At 35.9% G+C, this 21,543-nt stretch overlaps 1 protein-coding gene across 2 annotated transcripts in view; it reads right to left on the bottom strand.

Moving 5' to 3' along the window:
- The window catches only part of PNPLA8 (patatin like domain 8, phospholipase A2), a 41,045-nt gene that overhangs the window by 2,137 nt on the left and 17,365 nt on the right, over positions 1-21,543 (bottom strand). The window contains exons 7-10 of one of the 2 annotated variants that reach the window (XM_080352653.1): positions 20,127-20,184; positions 17,761-17,955; positions 17,116-17,302; positions 669-793 (exon numbers count right to left, since the gene is read on the bottom strand). In XM_080352653.1, the coding sequence (XP_080208779.1) occupies positions 17,150-17,302; positions 17,761-17,955; positions 20,127-20,184 (406 nt within the window). In that variant the 3' untranslated portion in view covers positions 669-793; positions 17,116-17,149. Of the gene's footprint in view, positions 1-597; positions 794-17,115; positions 17,303-17,760; positions 17,956-20,126; positions 20,185-21,543 lie in introns of those variants that run through there. The other variant, XM_080352652.1, reaches the window with a different exon arrangement.

Raw genomic sequence — 21,543 nt, 5'->3', positions numbered from 1 at the left:
CAGCCTAAAATCTAGATTTCTTAGACTATAGTCCTTGGAAAAGCACATGTTAAAAACACATGGAAAAGAACTAAAATACTTTTTATAAAGCTGTTGAAAACCATACTATGTCCTATATTAACTATTAAGCTTTTCTGATAATGAAAAAAACCCAAAACACCAAATAAGAAAATGATTTTTCTATTGAAATGAATTCCTGAGTATGCCTTTATTCAGACACATAAGTAAAATCATACTGCTTTGTATAAATCCTGTTGGATTATCACTGTCATTCTGATTAAGGCACCTTTTCTCTCTGGTATAGCGATGTCAACCACCTCATATTAACACTTGAGAACTCAAACTAAAAGAGCTTAGCAACAATACAGTGAATATGAACTCATGGAGATAAGACTATCATCTCCAAAAAACATGTAATACTGGTACTAAAGCACCAACTATGCATTAATTACACAGAAACACATTTCAAGTAGTTTCAATGGGCAGGTAGAGAGGAGGAGGAGAAAGACAAAAGGCTCAGATTGCTGTCTGAGTTGGACCTATAAGAAACAAAAACTTTAGAAGAGTCACAATACAAATGTATCTGAAGACACCAACCTTCTGTATCAGTTGCACTGCTGATAACATTTGTGAGTTTGGCTTTCAAACTAGTGTACGTGACACTTGTCTTTCCATCACTTTCGTATCGACCAGTGCCCAGTGATACAAGACACTGCAATGGAACATCTGGCCAAAGACACTTGCACTCATGAACTGCCAGAGCAGAAGGGTTATTTAGAAGCAGACCTCCATCCTGGAAATCAAATACAAATATTAGTCATAAAAGAAACTGCAACTATGAAGTAAACTAGCACAACTGTAATATACAAAATCAATTAAATAAAATAAGCATTTCCATCTTTTGTGCAATGGCTCTGTTTATGCTATGTACCAGCTGTGCAGTTGGGCTGCCTGAGCTTATCAACCCTGTCAAAGCTTGGTCAAAGCTACTTAAAAAGCAGTCATTACATAGGATGTTATAGCCCAGATTTAAGACTTGGAAAAATCACAGGATCATCTGGGTTGGAAGGGACCTACTGAGCTTTTCTGGTCCAACCTCCCTGCTCAAGCAGAGTCCCGTACAGCACATTGTCCAGGACCACGTCCAGTCAGATTTTAGAGTATCTCCACTAATGGAAACTCAAACACCTCTCTGGGCAACCTGTTCCACTGTTTGACCACCCTCATAGTGAAAAATTTTCTTGTGTTCAGATGGAATTTTATGTGTTTTAGTTTGTGCCATTGTCTTTTATTCTGCCAGTGGGCACTGCTCCACCACCTTCATTCCCTTCCATCCTTCATTAGTACACACAAGTAAGATCATCTCTGAGCCTTCCCTTCTTTATGTTGGACAGTCCCAGCTCTCTCAGTCTCTCCTCATATGATGTGGCCCTGCACTGGACTTGATCCAGTATGCTCATATCTCTCTTGTACTGGGGAACAGACACCATACTCCAGATGAGGCCTCAGCTGTGCAGAGGAAGGATCACTTCTCTTGACCTGTTGTCAACACTGTTCTTAATGGAGCCCAGGATGCTGTTGACCTTCCTAGCCACAAGGGTGCATTGCTGGCTCATGTTTAGCTTGTTGTCCACCAGGACCCCAAGGTCCTTCTCTGCCAAGCTGCTTTAAAACCAGTCTGTCCCCAGCATGGGCTGGTGCATGGGGTTATTCCTCCCCAGATGCACAACTCTACCTTTCTGCTTGTTGAACTTCATGATAATTCTCCAGCCTGTTGTAGTCTCTCTTGAATGGTGGCCCAAACAGCCATTGTACCAGCCATTTCTCTCAGGTTTGTACCATCTGCATGTGCATTCTATCCCATCACCCACACCATTAACGCAGAAGTTAAATAGTACTGGCCCCAATGTTGAACACTGGGCTATACCTCCAGTGACCTGCCTCCAAGTGGACTTTGTGACACTGATCCCAGCTCTTTGGGCTGGGTCATTCAGCTAGCTTGCAATCCACCTCACTGTCTACATATGTAACCCATACTTTGTCAGCTTGCCTATGATGTTATGGGAGATAAGTGTCATAGGCTTTACTAAAGTCCAGGTAAACAACAACCACTGCTTTCCACTTGTCCACCAAGCTAGCCAGAAGGCTATCAGGTTGGTCAATCATGAGTTCCCCTTTGTAAATCCATGATGACTACTCATGATCACCTTCTTTATCCTTCAGAGGCAACTTTTGCTAGCAACATGTCAAAAGTGTAGGTGATGAGGCTGGGATAAAATACTTTAGGACTAACAGGAATCAGTATGTCCGACAAGCATTCAGATGAGGAAATTTTGATCCAGCAAATCTCAAAAAGTATGTTCAGCACTTTGACTTCAGTAAAATGATCTTGACGCCAACTAAGAAACTTTGAATTCAGAAGGACTTTGTATATTAGGAATGCCTTTGAAAAACAGTTATAAAGGCAAAGCTTAAGAAAACATTATCAATAGCAAAGACAAAGACCTTTATAGCTGTTCAAAAGCTATACGAAGAAAACATGTAAAATATAAAAGAAACAGAATATTGACTATGATAAGCACTATGCAAAAGCTCCCTATATCCGACAGCTCCTCAAACTCCCTATATCCCGTACCTCACCATCATGTTACAAGAACAATAAAAAAAAAAAAAAGAAGTAGTCTACCCAGGAATAGCTAAGAGTAAAAAAAAAGTTTTGGAATTGATAAACATTTAACAGAAACTCCTTTTAACTACAGCTGTGCAAGATAAATAAGTAAAAACAGGATTACTGAGCTGAGGGTGTTTTTTTTTTTTTTAATTAAGCTTTCATTTGAAGCTACAAAAAGCTCTTTGAACTCTTTCTGGATACTGTCCCCTTTGCTCAAAACACTGCTAAAATGAATGGTCTCTTCAGTGCCTATTATCCTTTGCTTATGTTTAAATTAGTTTCTACACAGAAAACTAAATACAAGGATGTTTTTGTCCTTGATATAATTCCTGATGAATCTTAATCTAAAATCTTACTAGTTATCTTTGTGGTGCTTATTTTTTTTCTTTAAATCCTAGATTAAAAACCTGCTTACCAAATAATTTCCACTGATCCTGTCAATATAATTTAATTAAAGATGTTTGCTCCACCATGGGAAAAACCAGTGTTATCAAAAGTTCTGGAGTATATAATACCAGACTACTACAATGTTTTTGTGATACTGACACATAAAACATCAAAGAAAGGTGCAGTACACATACCACACATATATTGTGATGATAACCAACAGCTTAGTTTCCATATTTAATCATTCTCCAATTTAGGTTTATTGGAAGGACAGTAAATATCCATTCCTAATAGTTCTCAATTTAGACACCTTTAACATAACTTCTAACATTTATACAGATACGTATCATTTTTGGAAAGTTAGAAGTAGGACTGAATAAGGCAGGCAATTGAGCTTTTTCTTCCCTTTTCAACAGGTTATGGTTGATAATGACCACATCCTGATCAATATCATGCTTCAAGAAATCTGCTTACTCTGTTAAACAAAGATGTTCATCATATTGCTCTTTTCCTTACAATGATCAACACTGAAGCAGTAAATAACGTTATTAGTTCAATCAGACTACTAAGGACTCAACCCAGGAATTACTGCAATAATTAATTTAATTCTGCATCTCCAGAAACCTTAGAGCTAATTATGTCAAAGGCTGACATTCTTGTGGAAAAATATGTCACAAGTTTTAAAATTAGTTGCAATGATTTCACACATAACATGAATTGTAAGAAAACTGTAAACAAAGAATTTTCCAGTTCTAAGATTAAAAAATAGAAGCTAACCTTTCTAATTATATTACATTATTCTCTGTCTTCATAAAACTGGACAAAGAAACCTTCCTGGGAAATATAGTAATCTAACAATAAAAAAAAATGTGAAAGCCAGATCTAAATTAAAAAAAAAAAAAAAAAAAAAAGAACTAACGACATACCCTTCCTCATGCTTGCCCTTTGAACTATGTCAGTCTAGACAAAAGTCTCATGGAAAATGCAAACATCAGTTTTCCATATGCAACTCATACCTTGGAATCTGTAACTGAAAGAATAACCTACAGGAACTCTTTAAATGGCTAAACTGCTGACCAACACCCGCAAAAATGTGCAAATGTCCCAAGTTCTAACTCAATACTGGGCAAGCAGCCAGAGCAGACCCCTCATTCTCTCTACTCTCCCATTATCTGTTCTTCCCTGCATTTCACCATCTCTTCTTATTTAGCCAGTTCTCAAACCAATTGAAAACTCTCTTTTCCACTTCCCAAACATACGAGTCACCACTTCCCTTTTGCATTCTTCTCTGCTGCTACGGTCAGTGCACTGGCAAGTACTAGAAGCTTCTTCATATTCTGAACTTCGCAAAACCACTCCACACTTGAGCCAAGTCAATTTGCTGGCAGTACACTAAGCCCAAAGTGCCATAGTAGGTATGTTAATGCAAGCAAGTGCTGAAAAAGGTTTTGTAACTTTCCTAATATCATCATGCAGGTGAACAGCAGGGAAGAAGACTTTTTTTTTAAAACATTTCTAATAGAAGTAATGGAAATAATCAAATACCTTAATCTTAAAATGGAGCTTAATATATATATATATAAACCCAAGCTTATTAGCAACAGTAAAGCCATGAAGTCATGGACTGGGACATTACTTTCAGGCTTTTGCCAAAGGCTTTCCAAGTGGTAAACATCCAACTGTTTTGTTTAATATTTTATCAGCTAATTCCCAAGTGAACAAAAGAAAATGCTTTTTTTATACAGATTTTTCAAAAACCTCCAAATGCAACTGTAACCATATGTTTAGGGCCTGCTGTTAGCCAGAAATCTAAAGCTGCAGCTAATATTTCTGTTAAGTATTCTGATAGCTGGAAAACAGTCAGAGAAGGCTCCCTCATGATTTAACTACCAGATCATAAATTATTTAAAGCAGGAGAAATGCATCTTTTGTAGGCATACGCTCCAATGAAAATGCTCTGGTGAACATACCCTGCTTACTCAGTTCCAGGGATAAAGAAAGGCCTGGTTAAACATTCTGAACTAGATGGGGCAAATTCTACATTCAGAAGGAAAATACACTGGGAAGTCTCAACAAAAGCAAATGCTCCACACCACTTGGGAACCAGGTAGCACAGAACCTTCTGAAAATCTTGTTCCATTTAAATAATTATGGTGAAGATGTATGAAGTCACTACTCACATATTTAAGTCAAAACTTTAGGAACAATTATTTAAAATTAAGATGCTGAAAAAAAAATAAATTACTTTGAACTATGCTTTACCATGGGCAGTTGTTTCTAACAAGTTCAGAATACTCTGTACATTCATAGGCTATCACTGCATTTCCTAATTTTGTCAGGCTCAAGTTGTGACTTGTAACTGTTCTGTATAACATTCTATGCACTGCACAGTTTCACCTCAATGATGCTAAGTTTAGTGAAGAAAATAATCTAGCACTGGGTGAAGGATACATAAACTAAGAAAGACAAGTCTGATATTTGGAAGCTGACTTTGGTGGCTCCATAGCAACCATTTCACCTCACTGCCTATGCAGACATGCTTTGCATTTTACTTCACTTTTAACAGACTTGCTCTGTTGTTTACTTTTATTGTCTTTGCAAAGAAGTGGAGACAGAATTAGTATAAAGCTATCACAGGCTAGGACAACACAGGCTATGATTCTGAATGGACTTCTGAAAAGTATTTTTCAAATTCTATGTTAAAAGCCAGCATAGAGATAACTAACATGCAGGTTAAGGATAGCACTTATTGCTTCAAATGCAGAGTTGGAAGAGTTGCTGCACTATCACAAGGGGTTACTTCTTATAAAAATTAAAATACCTACTCTAAAAACATTTACTCTAGTTTCCGTAAGTAAAAAGGGTGTGCCTTGCGAAATCATTCTGTAAAATCAGCTCAATACATTTACACAGGTAGCAGCAAATGTCCTCAGAGTAAAACACAGGAATGAGAAACAGGTAAATTCTTTAACTACTTGTAAGATCTACTCATACAGGTAACTTTGATACACATCCTGACCTAGTCCTGTCATTGCCCTGGGCACCCACTGCCATTATGAGAATGTTACTATATTCACAGAATCACAGAATGTCAGGGATTGGAAGGGACCTCAGAAGATCATCTAGTCCAAACCCCCTGCTGGAGCAGGAACACCTAGATGAGGTTACACGGGAATGCGGCCAGGCAGGTCTTGATTGTCTCCAGAGTAGGAGTCCCTGGGCAGCCTGTTCCAGTGCTCTGTTACCCTTACTGAGAAGAAGTTCCTTCTCAAATTTAAGTGGAACCTCTTGTGTTCCAATATGAGCCCATTATCCCTTGTCCTACTGTTGGTTGTTACCAAGAAGAGTCTGGCTCCATCCTCATAACACTCACCCTTTACATATTTATAAACATTAATAAGGTCACCTCTCAGTCTCCTCTTCTCCAAGCTAAAGAGACCCAGCTCCCTCAGCCTTTCCTCATAGGGGAGATGCTCCATTCCCTTAATCATCTTTGTCACCCTGCATTGCTCTCCAGCAGTTCCCTGTCCTTCTGGAACTGAGGGGCCCAGAACTGGACACAGTATTCCAGGTGTGGTCTCACCAGGGCAGAGCAGAGGGGAAGGAGAACCTCTCTTGACCTACTAACCACCCCCCTTTCTAATACACCCCAGGATGCCATCGGCCTTCCTGGCCACAAGGGCACAGTGCTGGCTCATGGTCATCCTGCTGTCCACCAGGACCCCCAGGTCCCTTTCTCCTATGCTGCTCTCTAAACATTCTCCCATTTATACTGGAACCTGGGGTTGTTCCTACCCAGATGCAATACTCTACACTTTCCCTTGTTATATTTCATTAAATTTTTCCCCGCCCAACTCTCCAGCCTGTCCAGGTCCCGCTGGATGGCAGCACAGCCTTCTGGCGTGTCAGCCACTCCTCCCAGCTTGGTGTCATCAGCAAACTTGCTGATAGTACACTCTATTCCCTCGTCCAAATAACTGATGAATATATTGAATAATACCGGCCCCAGTACTGACCCTTGAGGCACTGCACTAGATACAGGCCTCCAACTAGAAAGCTTTAAGGCTTGCTTGGTCAAACATCACTCGGCTGCCAAATTACCGTTTTTAATATATGCTTAGTGAAAAAGGAATCTATACATTTAGATTTAACTGTGCAATAAACTAGCCCCTGTGGTGTCCAGCACAAACATACTCTCCTCAATAGAAAGATTACATTATTATCCTGTCCTGTTAAATATATACAAAAATGTTTCAAATATTACATTATGGCTCCCTTGTGAGTAATCAGTCAGCCTGGTCCTCAGTAGTACTGAGGATGAAACTGTTAAGAGGAGCTCCCAGCCAGCATGGGAAATATTTATGTCCGTGCACAAACTATTTTGAGCCCATAAAATATATAAAGTTTTATATGCATGAAATAGTACAGAAGTAGAATTGTTTCCTCTTTATCTTGGTGACAGCAATGGATGGTGGTGCCAATATTCTAACAAATCTCTGTCTAAAATGCATAGTGCACTAGAACCATTAGTTTTAGCTTCATTCTAATGGTGAGTCTGATCCACTTTTCTGCAAGAGATATGAGTGAGGACAGGGTTTTTCTTTAAATAAATTAGCTAGCTTCCTATAAAGCATACAATGACCTACAGTTATCTCTTTCTAGAAATATTTCATGCAATTTATGTAGAAAGATTCACCCTTGCTTTACAACCATGCTAATAGGGATGGTATTGGGTCAACTACATACAATTTATAATGTATTCTGCACTATGATTATTCCCAAAGGCCTCAGTTGGTGACAGATATTAATGCAATCCTCATATGCAACAAATTTTTAACAATTCCAGAATGAACTGATTCTGTTACTTAAGGAGAGGCAGAGATGCTCCTTTAAATTCCTCAAAGAAATGTGTTCTGCTCATTACTTTGCAAACTATCTCAAAATTATGATTTCCCTTCAGACACTAGAAAAACAAACACTGTAGAACTGTGACAAGTAACTGCTCAAGTGTGCACTGAAAAAGGGATTCCCCTTGAAATGGTTAATGGGAACATTCTTTAGAAAATGTTTGTACAGAGAATGAAATTTAAATGCATCTGTATTTCTGTTACTGAATGACATCAATATTAAAATCTCCATTACTGCTGTCCTTGACAGTTTTTTTTTTTTTAAAAGTCAGAAGGCATATTAGCTGTATTTGTACTTCTAACACACCAGTTGTGAAAAAAGAACACGTTATTCTGAGAACACATTAAATAAATAAATAAAAATCTAATAAACTTTGAAAGTTTATTGAAAAGCTTCCTTTTCTCCCATACAGTGCTTATAATTTTCTAAAATTAGTACCACTGTAATAGACTGTTTGCATACACACAAATTTTATGTTTAATGCTTCTGAGAACTATCAATATTATTGCTATTTTAAGCTAATAATTTAATAATATATTTTACATTATTTTATCCCACATCAGACATGTTTGCTCTTGATATTTATTTAGAATGAATCGTTGGCTGAGGTCGATTGCTAGGTGATTATCTTAAATTATTTACTCATTGCAGTGAGTCACTAATTCACTGAAAGTGACCAGCTGCTCTGAAGACACTACTGAATTCATGGCTTTATGTCAGACATATAAAATGTACTCTTACACTGTTCTGATGAAGATTTGGTAAATATTAGCAGGAATCATGAACAAATTACTGAGCAATAAAATATATTGTCATTGAAGCACAAGCTGCACACTGCAGATTTAATTACACGAATTCTGCAATGAACAATGGGACATCACCAAAACAGTATTTTAACTGGGGTTCCCAAATGATGAATTGCCTGTAATATTACAAGAGAGGATCATAGTGTGCAACTTAAGAGGAAAAAAATGGCCTGTGGTTGAATCTATACCAGCCCTAAACAAAGGGCTGAGCTCATGTTCTCCATAGGACAGGGCTGTCAAACTAATTTTCACCAGGGAGCTACATTTATACAGCCCTAAAACTGCATTTGGCCCTTTGAAGGCAACTGCAAGGCTGATGTGGCCCCCAGTGAAAATGAGTTTGACACCTCTGTCATAGGATATTTGTGGAGCACAGGCACGGTTCAAGAATACACCAAAAGAACCCAACAAACAAATAAAAAAAGCAGCTAAAAGAAACTCATGGATCTAAATAAAAACCTTACGGATTCAGATGACACTAGCGGGCTCAAGTCTGGAAGGTTTGTCCTTTCTGACAACATTTAACTTAAGAAGCATATAAAAACTCTATTTGCTATGAAGGGATTTATCAGAATAAGGTGAAAGCCCTTGTAGTTAAACAAAATCACATCACTATAAAATGTCCACAAGTGAGCAATAAATCCCAGATCCAGGGATAATCCAACCCTTCTGAAAGCTGACCATGTTAGAATTTCAATATTTCAAAATTCTTTAAATTTCATTTCCCAAGCTAACAATGTAAATATTCTTAAGACTCAATATAGTTTTACATCAATAACTTGTTATTAATATTATTTACTCATACTAGTTTTCCCAACTAATTGGTCTACACTTTTAGCTGTCAGTTTACTAAGGAATAGTAAAATGACAGGAAATTAAAAATGCTTTGAGAAAAAATATGAAGAATAAAACAACCAGTAATGACCCATAGGGAATCCAGGTGACTCATATTATTAGATATATCATCAATAAATGCTACTCAAAGCCTGCTGGTCATTCCTCTGTTTAAAACTGTACAATAATCAGAATGCTGTAAGCTAACTCTACAGACAACTTCTAAATGTAAACATATTACACACACTCCATGAATTTCTTATCTTTCATATTGTAATTTCAAACTGAAATTGGATTTCCCATAAAACCCTGTTTTATAAAACTATGTAAGCTATTTAAATTTATTAATACAGTTTTATTCTTTTATTGTTGACTCAAACATTAGAGTTCATCTCATTGCAACTGAAACAAAGCAGGTTCATAACAAAAGGATTTGATCTTAAAATGGACAAAATTTAGGAAATAAAGTGAACTAATTATAGGAGGTAATTCATGTGAAGAGTTCAGCATTTGTATATGAACTACCTAGTCTTTGTATTCACAGTGGGGGACAGGGAAAAGCAGAGAAAGAACTGAAGGAAAAATTTCATTCATGAGTCCTCTAAATTAAGAAGGACATGCCTGGATGGCAAAATACAAGATGGGTTTATCAAAGACAGATAAAAATTGAAACAGAAAATTTTCAATGAAGAAAATCTGGATTTATAGAGTACCTTGCATATCAGACCACTGGATGTGATGAAAGACACTACAGTGGAGAAAGAACTGGCTAATCCAACTTTGCACAGTATGCCTTGGGTCATGCCCAAATACACTGAATAGTTTAAAGAAAAATTACTCAAACAGCGGTAGGTGCAATGAAGGACCACTAGGATGATGAAGAGAATATTAAGCCTATTCTGCAAGACTGAGACAGAGTGGCACATTTAGACTGTCAAAATAAAAAAGGATATGAGTGCTTTCTATACACACATCAGAAAGGTAAATACTACGAGAAAAGTTAAACTAGAGAACAGTATGGGCACAAGAAGAATTTGTATCCATTAGGTAGGAACAGACTTAAGAGTAAAAATGAGAAATCTTGTGGCCATGAGAAAAATGAAGAAAAATCTTGTTGAAATAACCTTCTACAAGGGTAGCAAAAGCAAAGACAGCTTTACATGTTTACAAACTACAGACTATGATGTAGTTGGCAACCATGACAAAGGACTGAATTCGACCTGAGGGAAACTGTTTCATTCTGTGCTCCCTTATCTCTTTTCTCCCCCACCCCTCCCCAAGGAAATGCCAAATGAAATAATTCTAAATTCTGTAGCCAAAAATCTAAAATATATCTGCTACTAAAACCAGCAGTGTAATATACCACAAGTAAAAGAAACATTGCAAAGTAAAGAATATTTTAAGAGATTGCCAACTGATTTGTAATTTGCAAAACTAATACTACAGATTAATCCTTGTATTGGAAGAGAAGCTCAGTACAGGAAATGGGGCTTAGATATTATGCCCTATTTGACTAATAGGAATGTATTGGGTATTGAACTATTTGACTTTATGCATATTTTATATAAATGGTGAAAATTATTCATATCACAGTACTCAGATGTGTATCCATGACAAGAAGAGGGCAGTTTCCTAAAATACAATACAGAAGGCAATTTAGAGGCTGGATGGTGGCTGACAAAGCATGAAGTGATTCTTTGTATTAAGCACCAGACCACTATATATCATAAACAAGCTTTCCTTAAGGGAAGAGGTAACAGTATCTCATTAGTCCCACTACAGTCTTAGGCTTTTATTTGCAATGAGTATCACAAGGCTTTTTCATATAGAAACATGGCCCCACTCAAGTCAGTATTAGACAGATATAAAGCCTGGGAAAATAAAAATTACAAGCTATCGAGAACTGACAGTAATTTTATTTTTTATCTAAGAAATGGTGGCTGGTAACATCGTAAGTTGAGATCAGCAGCCCAGGCTTTCTGTACAGAGAACACTGAATTGACTTAGCTCTTCATTTTTCACTATATGCAGCCCCCTCTGATTTTACAAGATTTGTTTTATAGCAGATATTACCTGGTAAACAGTGTCATTAAAGATATATGGACTCAGAAGGCTAAGCAAAAAAATAGTTAAATGTAATAAAGCTCATTTGAGAGTGAGGTTTTTTTTTTTTATTTTTTTTTAAATAAGCACTCTGAAAATTACATTAGCTAGGCATCACTCTGAATCATTGAGGATAAAAATTATAATGTATCCAAGTTAAATGCCTAAACGAAATATACTCTCAATTTCATTTCATTAAACAGATCTTCCAATAACACCTCACTTAGCAAGTCCCAGCAGAGGATCTTGCAGACAGTCTGCTCTGCAAAAATACTACTGGTGTGGTAAGCACAGCTACTTCACAAAGGCTGGTAAACTGCATCATGTGTGTCCCCACCTTAAGAGCCACTAACCAAACCTCTAGAATCCATAAGAGAAAAAGAAATGCAGATATCCATGTAGCTAACACATTTCAGTAAATGCCCTCTTCCTTAAACAGGAGGCAACACTGTCTCCAAGGCTGTAGGAAAATGTGTACGGCAACAAGTAGACACAGAAACAAAGAAATATTTGTTTCTATCATTGTGAGAACAAGATACACCTATTAAACCACAGTCTGTATAAGCTCTGGTGCATACTGATCACTGTGGCATATCCTAAGAATGAAAAGAACTTCAATGTGACCTATATTCTATGTCTTCTTAGAGCCTGGGAAGCACCCTTGAATCTAATTTTAAAAGCTACCATGTAAAACCAATTAGGGTAGGATGCACTAAGCAAATCACTTTTGAAGGCCTCTCCTGTAACAAGCTACAAAGATGAAATGGCTTTATAGATTTACTACCTAATAAAAGGAAAGATTTGAAAAATATAAAGAAACTGTGTATCATCTTTTTTAATGAAGGTGAGATTTGAAATTTTAGTTACATCATATTATTGTACTGTACGTATTTTTTTTATTTCTAGGTTGTATTCTCACTACACATCCTGTTACACCCGCATTATTAAAACTCCACTAACAGATTAGATGACAATTTAACCACTTTAGTATCTGATCTTGCTCAAAGAAAATATGATTATTTGAACACTACTGTGAGTTAACACAAGCACTTTAATAAATGAAATTGCAATGCAGCAATTAAATCATGGGAAGCTACCATGAAAAAGGTGATCAAGTCCTTAGTATTAAACTGAGCATGTTTTATTTTGAGAATAATCTGTAGCTTTGTTAAACTCACCACCACTACCACACACACAAACCCTCCTGCCCTTTTAATTAATCCTGTGGGACAAATTTAGTTTTTACTGTAAAACCTAGTAAATGAAGTGTGCATAATGATTTTGTTAAATCTTAAATTGCTCTTTTAATTAACTGGCAATTTTCTCAGCATACTGTACTGCCAACTGAAATGACACTGAGTACCCCAAATGCCTTTCACACCGCAGAATAAAAAAAAAAAAGAGGAATCTACAAAAACCAACATTCCTCCATGGGAAGTAGGATAATAATAATAATAATAATAATAATAATAATAATAATAATAATAATACACTGCTTGTAACAGGACTGGGGATATGTTAAGAGACCTTCAGTGGTTCATAAGTAGATTTTAATATAAAAAAGCTGACATTTGTGGCAATACAGCTTCTATATTGTAACATCATGACTTAGTCTCTCTTGATTTGCACAGTTCCTAGAGAAGCATGTTACAGGGATTAAATCCCTTTGAATGTTAATGTGTTCCTCTTTTGAACCACAAAGAATATTAATCCTCCTCCCCTCATCTACCAACAGCTGCACTGTTTTTTCCTACTTGACAGCGTGGAACCAGATAGCAAGGCATGATTGACCTGAATGTAAATATTGCTGTTTGGTTTTGAACAGGTTACTTTTTGCGGAAATTTAACAAACCTGGCAACAGCTTATCTGCAGCACAAATAAGAATAAGTGTTCAGGCACCTGGAAATCCCTTTCTAAACAACTGCATCAGAAGAACTGTAAAAATAATTACCTGATTAATAGACTAATAAACTTTACAATCCCCTCAAACATTTATAATGACTAGTACACCAAGTCAGACTGGAATGTTCCCAGAAAAGGGGCTTGCATGTGCGTACACAATCACCCATGCATATATAAATATATATATATATACTTATTATGGAAAAGTGAGGGTAAAAGCACACAGCTACAGTTCAGTTCAGGCATGATTCAAGCATATATGTCTAGAGCCATCCATTAAATCCTTACAAATTAATCGAATTCTACATAATTCTCATTCAGCTACCCCATACAGTTTGAGGAAGGACTCCAATTTCAACAAAAGCTAGATAAAAGAATATGCAGGCTGACCATGAAATCCACGAAATTTCTATTATCAAAATAAGTATTTTCACACATTTAAAGAGTCCTAAGTCAGATCAACTGCCAGAGTGCTTTTCATTCAGAATTAAATGTACAACTGACCGATAAGCGAATACAAAACGTGGTCTCCACATATAATCATTTAGAGTCCCAAACTTCAAATCCAGGAAACAAATCTAATAATATTTACTATTCTGAGTTTTCACAGACATTTTACAATAATTTTTCACATTTCGTTCATCTTTATTCTTTGAATTATTTAGAAATATCAACACTGCAGAAACCGATTATGTATAAATTACTAAGAAATGAGTATGGTTTGTGTTCAAAAAAGAGATTATATTGACTAATTAATGGAAGCTTCCAATCTATTAAAAAATCCTCATAAGATCATCATCTTTCCGCCTCTGTACTACAATACTGAAGCCTTTGGCATAAATTATTATTTACAATTAATGCATGCTGTGCTGATGCACTTTACAAATATCATGGTATTACTGAGAATGTCTAACAATGTTATGCTCCATTTATTTCTGTAGTTCAAAAGCAGCCCAACCTGTTAAGATAGTGTACAGCTCTAACTGATAAAACAGAAAAGAGCAAGTATTTCCACATAAACTACAAACGTTATTATCATACATGACCTCGCTGAGGAACTTAACATGACAGTTGCAACGCACATTTTTAGGATAAAGATGCTTAACCAAAATCTATCATCTCATATTTATGATATGAGCTATATAACCAAGGAGTAAGAATTATTAAAACAACTTAAAAATAATCCCAAAGCTATTTTAAACAGGAATAGGACTGCATTTAGCATTCTATTTATTTAAAAATTTATTTATGCATACATATTATTTTCAGTTCATCTTGGATGCTTTAATAGAGATAAAGCTCTTGATTACCTTAATTTTCCATTACACCCAAGAACATAAGGGTAATACTCTGCTATATGCATAGAGGCTCTTACCCCAGGGTTAAAAGAAGGTAAATGGTGCCCAGGGACATGAAGAGTAGCAATGAGGAGAGACTGAAGCACAGGAGGTTCCATCTGAATATGAGGAGAAGCTTCTTTACATTGAGGGTAACAGAGCACTAGAACAGGCTGTGGAGTCTCCTTCTCTGGAGACATTCAAAATCTGCCTGGACACATTGCTGTGTGATCTGCTCTAGGTGAACCTGCTTTAGCAGGTGAGTTGGACTACACGATCTCCAGTGGTCCCTTCCAACCCCAACCAGTCTGTGATTCTGTAATTCAAGGTAGTTTGAATGTGCAGTGCAGGATTTATATTATGAGATAGAAATTTCCATGAAGACAGTTATGTAGTGTTTGCCATGTAGCACCTTGCTAGCTGTCTATAAAAATAACCAAACCAAGCACATTCGACAAAAAATACATAATTATCTGGAGAAAGAAAAGCACAAAACCATGAAAGACATGAAAGGTAAAAACCTTTGGACTCTAAAAGTGTTTATATATCATGCCTGGGTAGAAGAGAGATTTTTCAGATGATATGAAAGTTTAACTCAGAAAATTTAACATCTAGTTCTACTGCAATAAATAGTTTTAGTACTGAAAACATATTTAGTTTTTTTATGGCTTACAAAGGTGAATCACATCCCAAGCCCTTGCTTTCTAGTAATTAAAATACGTCAAATAGAAAAGAATGACAAGTGTTGGTAAGACAAAACAGTGTTGGTAAGATCATATGGAGCAGCTTGGTCCAAAGAGTTCAGAGTAAGGAAAAATGAACTAGACTTCGTTCTAGCTCTCTGTGTCTCAGAAGACTGGATCTAATCTCTATTAACACCAATTATACATTCTCTAGCCTGGTAAATTGGACTTAAAAGTGAATATAGATGAAACGAATATCCACTTTACTTCATTTCACACGAGTCTGGCAATTCTGAAACTAGGTTAAGACAAATAATTTTCTAAGCACTGCACAGAAGTTAAAAATCATGTTGTTTATTTAGCTATTCTTCATAAAGAAGCACAGACAGACTCAGATGTACTCTCAATTCAAGGAAAGAGGGGGTGGAAAGGTGAGAAGAGCAAGTAAAGTGCTTCACATAGCTTAACACTGACCCATTCAAGCAGCTAAGGAGCAGCCTGGAACAGCTCCAAAGGCTAAAACAGCTCCCTTTCCAGTTTTGCTTGGCCAGATGGAAAATGACCATGTTTCAGGATTTCAAGCAGTGCTTAGGCTTGGAATGTCTGATGTGTTACTCCATTTTTAGCTTAAAAAGAAACCCAACAAAAATTTATTTGCTTATTTCATGCAGTATTTGATTAAACTGGTTTGTGGATAACAAGATGCATCATATTGGGGCAGTTGGGGGGTAGAGGGGAAAAACCAACCAAACAAACAACCACAACAAAGACGACCATAAAAAAAAAAAAAAAAAAAGTGGAAACAGAAAGAATGGAAGATCTTAGAATCTGACTGATGTAGGGGCACCATCCTGCCTTTCAGGGGAACCCTTCTCCTTCAACCTCCAGCTTTTATATAGCTGAATATAATTATTCCATATGCTTATAAATGTTAATTCAAAATATGGAAGTATGCTGTTTTCTCAGATTAAATTATAGCTGTTTCTCTGTATCAATGCTTCTATTTATTATTTCTTCATCTAATGAATTTTTCACTATTTCATGTTATACTTCTTATTTATCTGTTAGTCTTTAAACTTTAGTATTACTTATGCACATTACAATGCTAATGAGATTACACAGCCTTTAAATGGACACAATGAGAAATTCTGTATGTGATCCAAGTTCATTTACTACTCAAAATACATTATTATTGCTTTCTAGTCGTTAAGGCTAATGTCATCATATGAATTAATATGATGGAAATGTAATAGATACTTTATTTAAATTGAAGTGATAGAACCCTATACTGTTCGTTGAACGGTTCAGTCACCCTTTGCAGCCCTTTCTACCACACATCTTTTTAAAAATAAATATTAATAGCTTTAAATTAACATGTACTGTAAAAAGGATTCTTTTAAAACTCAAAGAACTGCAGAAAAATAAAGGGGAATTGAAGAACAATAACATAATGGTTAAAAAACTACTAAAGAAATTAATTTACCTTGCTCTTTACTAGCCAGAGTCACCAACAGAAGCTATAATACAATTAAACAGCACACACTGTTGACAGGAGACACTGCTTTATCCTCAAGGGAATTTCTTCTGCAGTTGTCCTCCAAGTTTAACTTTACTGCTGTGGCATCTCTTATTCTTTTTACTAGCTCAGAACCAGGGTTCAGTTTAATCTGCTATCAATGGAAAGAATTAAAAGTAGACCATAAACTGAAATTATGCACTAACAAAAGGAACACTGAAGTGCATAACTTGATATTTTCCACACTTAACAGTATTGTTAGATTTTAAGTCATACCATCTGTTTAGTAAAATAATGCTCAATGAAATACCAGCTGTAAGCAGGAAGTCAGAAGTAATTTACCACTCGTATAAGGTTTCTTTCCAGGCAGAGAAGAAAGGAAGAGTTGAAGAGCTGAAGTCTGTATTGAGAAGACTAAGATTTTTTTTTCTTTTATAAGCCTATACCCCTTCTAGTTCTTAAGTACTATATAAGCAAAATATTTCCTTTCTTACCCCTATCCATACTAGACTTCCCTTCTGCTACCAACTTATTAGCTTAGTTCTAATTCAGAAATTCAGACAGTTTGTTTATCAAGTGTAATATTTACTAAAGGAGAAGATTTCAACTTACCTGATGAAGATCGTTGCCCAAAACATATTCCTGAAAGTAACCTGGTGCAGCAGATGATGCTCTAATGGCCTGCCAAAGTTTATACTGACAGCCTCCAATATAATGAGACTTAACACCAGGAAAATGATTGTAGTTTCTAAAAACAAATGCTTTCAGTGGTGTTCCTCTGCTTACAATGGTGCTTACTGCAGCTACCTAGTGATTTAAGAGGAACAAAAGTAGTCATATATACAATGATGATAATAAGAAGAACAACTTCCCACAATATGAAATTCAATTTATACATTAAATGCGTCTCTGGAATCCTACTTGGTTTATTATTTATTTACTTTTTCATAATGCCTATCTAAATTTTAAAAAGGAAAAGTAAAAAAACAACACCAAAACAAAACCCCAAAAAGACCACATCTAACCAAACTTCCTGAAGTTAATGCTATTTTTAACCTGAGATTATTTGTTTCCAGTGGTTATTCTGTTTCTACTAATATCTATCCATTGATATTTAAACAAAAAGCTGGTGTCATATAGATGATTTCAAAGTGTTTTGTCTTTATGAATAGTAGTTTGTTCTCAAAAGTCTGTAAGCAGCAATGCAACAATGCACTTAATGACAATGGAAAAGTCAACCAAATTATTTTTCCAATAAAATGATTACTTAATGTTGCAATGTGAGTCAAAGGACTGGAGGAAGTATCTCTCCCACAGAAAAAAACAAAACAAAAGAATCAAACATAAGTTTTTCAAGGTTCTTTTGTAAAGACACTGAAATGCCATTAAGAAAAAGTCATATATGTAAATCTAAGTGAAAAGCCAAAATGGTATTTCCATAAAACAAAACTTATGACTGGAAGAAAAAAACAAAACAAAACAAAAAACTTACATCTTACAGATATAATGACACAAGGTGAGAGTACTTATAGTTATGGGTAGGTGTTAGAATGTGCAAGACCTTTCAGTGATGATGCACCCAGCCTGGCTGGCACTGTTGAGAACAATACTCTTCAGCAGACAAGTGGGTGTTCGATTCTATTTTGTTTACTATTTCAGAGAGTAGGGTGTTTTTGTGAAACGTTACTCAACGGCACTAGCAGCTGATGCTGTGATATCACTGTATTCATTTCCATTCTTCAGCTACATAAATTAAATAACTTAATTCACAGTAAGTCCATTCTTATTGTTCCATATGACAATGCAGAAACACCACACAGGCATGATTGTACTCTGTCATTCAATGGAGGAAAAGTTTCCTGGCCTTGTCAAAAGAAAGGTTTGTTTCTAAGCACTGATAGATGCTTGAATTTATTTTTGGTAATACCCATATACACTTGCACTTCATGATGCAGTCTAAATTATAAAGTGCTGAGCACCTTCTGGAAAAATCCATCTCATCATGAATTTAACAGCAGAGAACACACAACTGTGTGTTTTATTTCTATTTTGCTGTGCCTTGTAAAGAGTGCCAGCACTGCCAGCACTACAAAGCTATTACTGGGAATAGCTAGTTTCAACTCTATTTATATTCACATTTTATTACTGAAGAACATGGAAGGAAGCCAAAGATCCCGGTTCAAAGATAACTTTCAAGTCAATGTAGGATAGCTTCTCTCTCAGAAAGCAACATACCACTCCAGCCTTTTCATGTCCTTGTTTTAGACATGGGCTAGGAACGCAGTCAGTCAAGAACTTGTTTCTATGTTTAGAAAAATGTGAATATCTTCCATTTAACAGTAAAGCATTGAATACAGTGCTATGACACCAAAACACCTGTTAATTACAGATTGTTCTGAAATATGTACTATCATATTTCCCTTCTTTCTTCACACCCTATCCTTCACCAAGAATAAAATACCCATGCTTTCTCATCTTCCACTCCCGTGCTGTTGCTGTATGTAACACCCTCCAATTAATTGGTGCCATTTACACCATACAGGAAGAGTAGAGCTCTCAGGGCCTATGAATGTGACTGGAGAAAACATGGTAATCCATATAAAGTGAGGAGGAATAACAATAACAGATCACAGCCAACATGACAGGTTCTCCAGATACTAGAATGCTCTTATATGAAAGAACAAACTTTGCACAACTTCAATAAGTTGACCTAAGTATTTCTCTGTTTACAAGCCTTCTAACATCTCTGAAACATATTCTAACTCAGACTATTAATTAAAATAGGAGAAATTGCTGCAGAAATTTAAGAATCTCATTAATTTTTATCCTTTAAAAGCATGTGTTATCTCACATGGAAGCTTGAAGACTGTATCAACACTCATGCCGTTTATCCAATACTTTTCTTGGGATAGTACTTTTACTCAGAACTCTTAACAGTACTTTTGGAATTAGTATTTACCTTAGACAACTGTACTTACCTTCGGACATTTCGAATTCCTTGCAGTTTCAATCATAAGATTTGAGCCCATTTTTTCTCTGCAAATTGAAAATGGTCTATCAGTTTAGCATGAACAAAAGACATTATTCTCATCCTTTTGAGAACCTTGCATTTAAAAGACGTGACAGTAGGAAGTAGTGCTTTCACTCACAAAAACACCACCTTTATCAATCCAGTCAGGTCAGAAAACAAAAGAAGCTCAAAATGCTACAATGGCAGTAGCCCACAATCTAAACTGTATTTGAAAGCACAACAATTTACTGTTCCACTAGTGGACATCTGTGCTTGAAGGATGGCTGGGTACATGTTCTTGAGAGGGAAGAATGAAGAGGGACAGCTTCTAGTCCTATCACTGAACACTGCTGCTGACACAATCCTCATATCAATAGCACTGTGGGGTTTTTGGTTTGTTTGGTTTTTGTTTTGGTTGGGTTTGTTTTCAATAAATGTGTTAATTCCAGTCTCACAGTCACCAACCAGAAGGGAAGAGTGCCATCTGCACTCATTTATTACAGGAGATGAAGGCACACAGAACCATGAAGTAGGAATATTCAGAAATAAAAGGTGAGACTGACAGAGGTGACATATGAAAGACATGTATTGATTTGCATCACTTTCATCTACTTCCTAAATATCTGTATTAGATTTTTCCTAAATCTCTGTATTAGATTTTTTTTTTTATTTTTCCCAAACCCTGAATGCAAAGATGAAAAAAACTACATAAGCAATATCCACCGTTTAATTACTGGAACTGTTGAAGTGAATTATTTTCTCACATCTCTTTTCTTATAAAGCCAGGAACTGATGCTTCAGAGTAGGTACAAAAAATCCCTTCAACTACTGCACAACTTTAGATGTTAGGGTCTAAAGTTTAATATCACCTCCAAATTTATTTTAGTTTTCTTATTAGCATTAATACTGTAATAACTTGTTATATATATGTCTTTGTCAAGCCACACTGTTCAATTACCTTTACCAAAGTCACAACACAATTAATTCCACAGTTTATACACATACTGTGTTAATAGAGAAAGAGTTGTAATTTTAATTTTATTGAATACTTCCTTGTTCTTTGAGAACAGAAATTCTCAAGATATCTTACTATCTCAATTTACCACTCATTTGCTTTTTAAATTACAGATAAAGAGTCCTAATCTCTTTGTATGAGTAGCCTTTAGGTCAGTGGCTACTTTTTATCAATCTTAGAACAGAAGCATTCTCTAAAATGGGGTAACTGGGACTGTAACTAGTATTGTAAAAGCAAATGTATTACGGACTAATATAACACGAGTGTAACATTTTCTGTATTTTCAATCCTGATTATCGCACATGGAATCATCTTGTTTGACCACAAGCATACAGATGTTTCATTAAACTCTCCATGACAGCAACCAAAT

This window comes from Nesoenas mayeri, assembly GCF_963082525.1.
Source record: "Nesoenas mayeri genome assembly, chromosome: 1".
In the NCBI taxonomy this organism is placed as follows: Eukaryota; Metazoa; Chordata; class Aves; order Columbiformes; family Columbidae; genus Nesoenas; species Nesoenas mayeri.
This window is presented reverse-complemented; position numbering and strand designations above follow the sequence as displayed.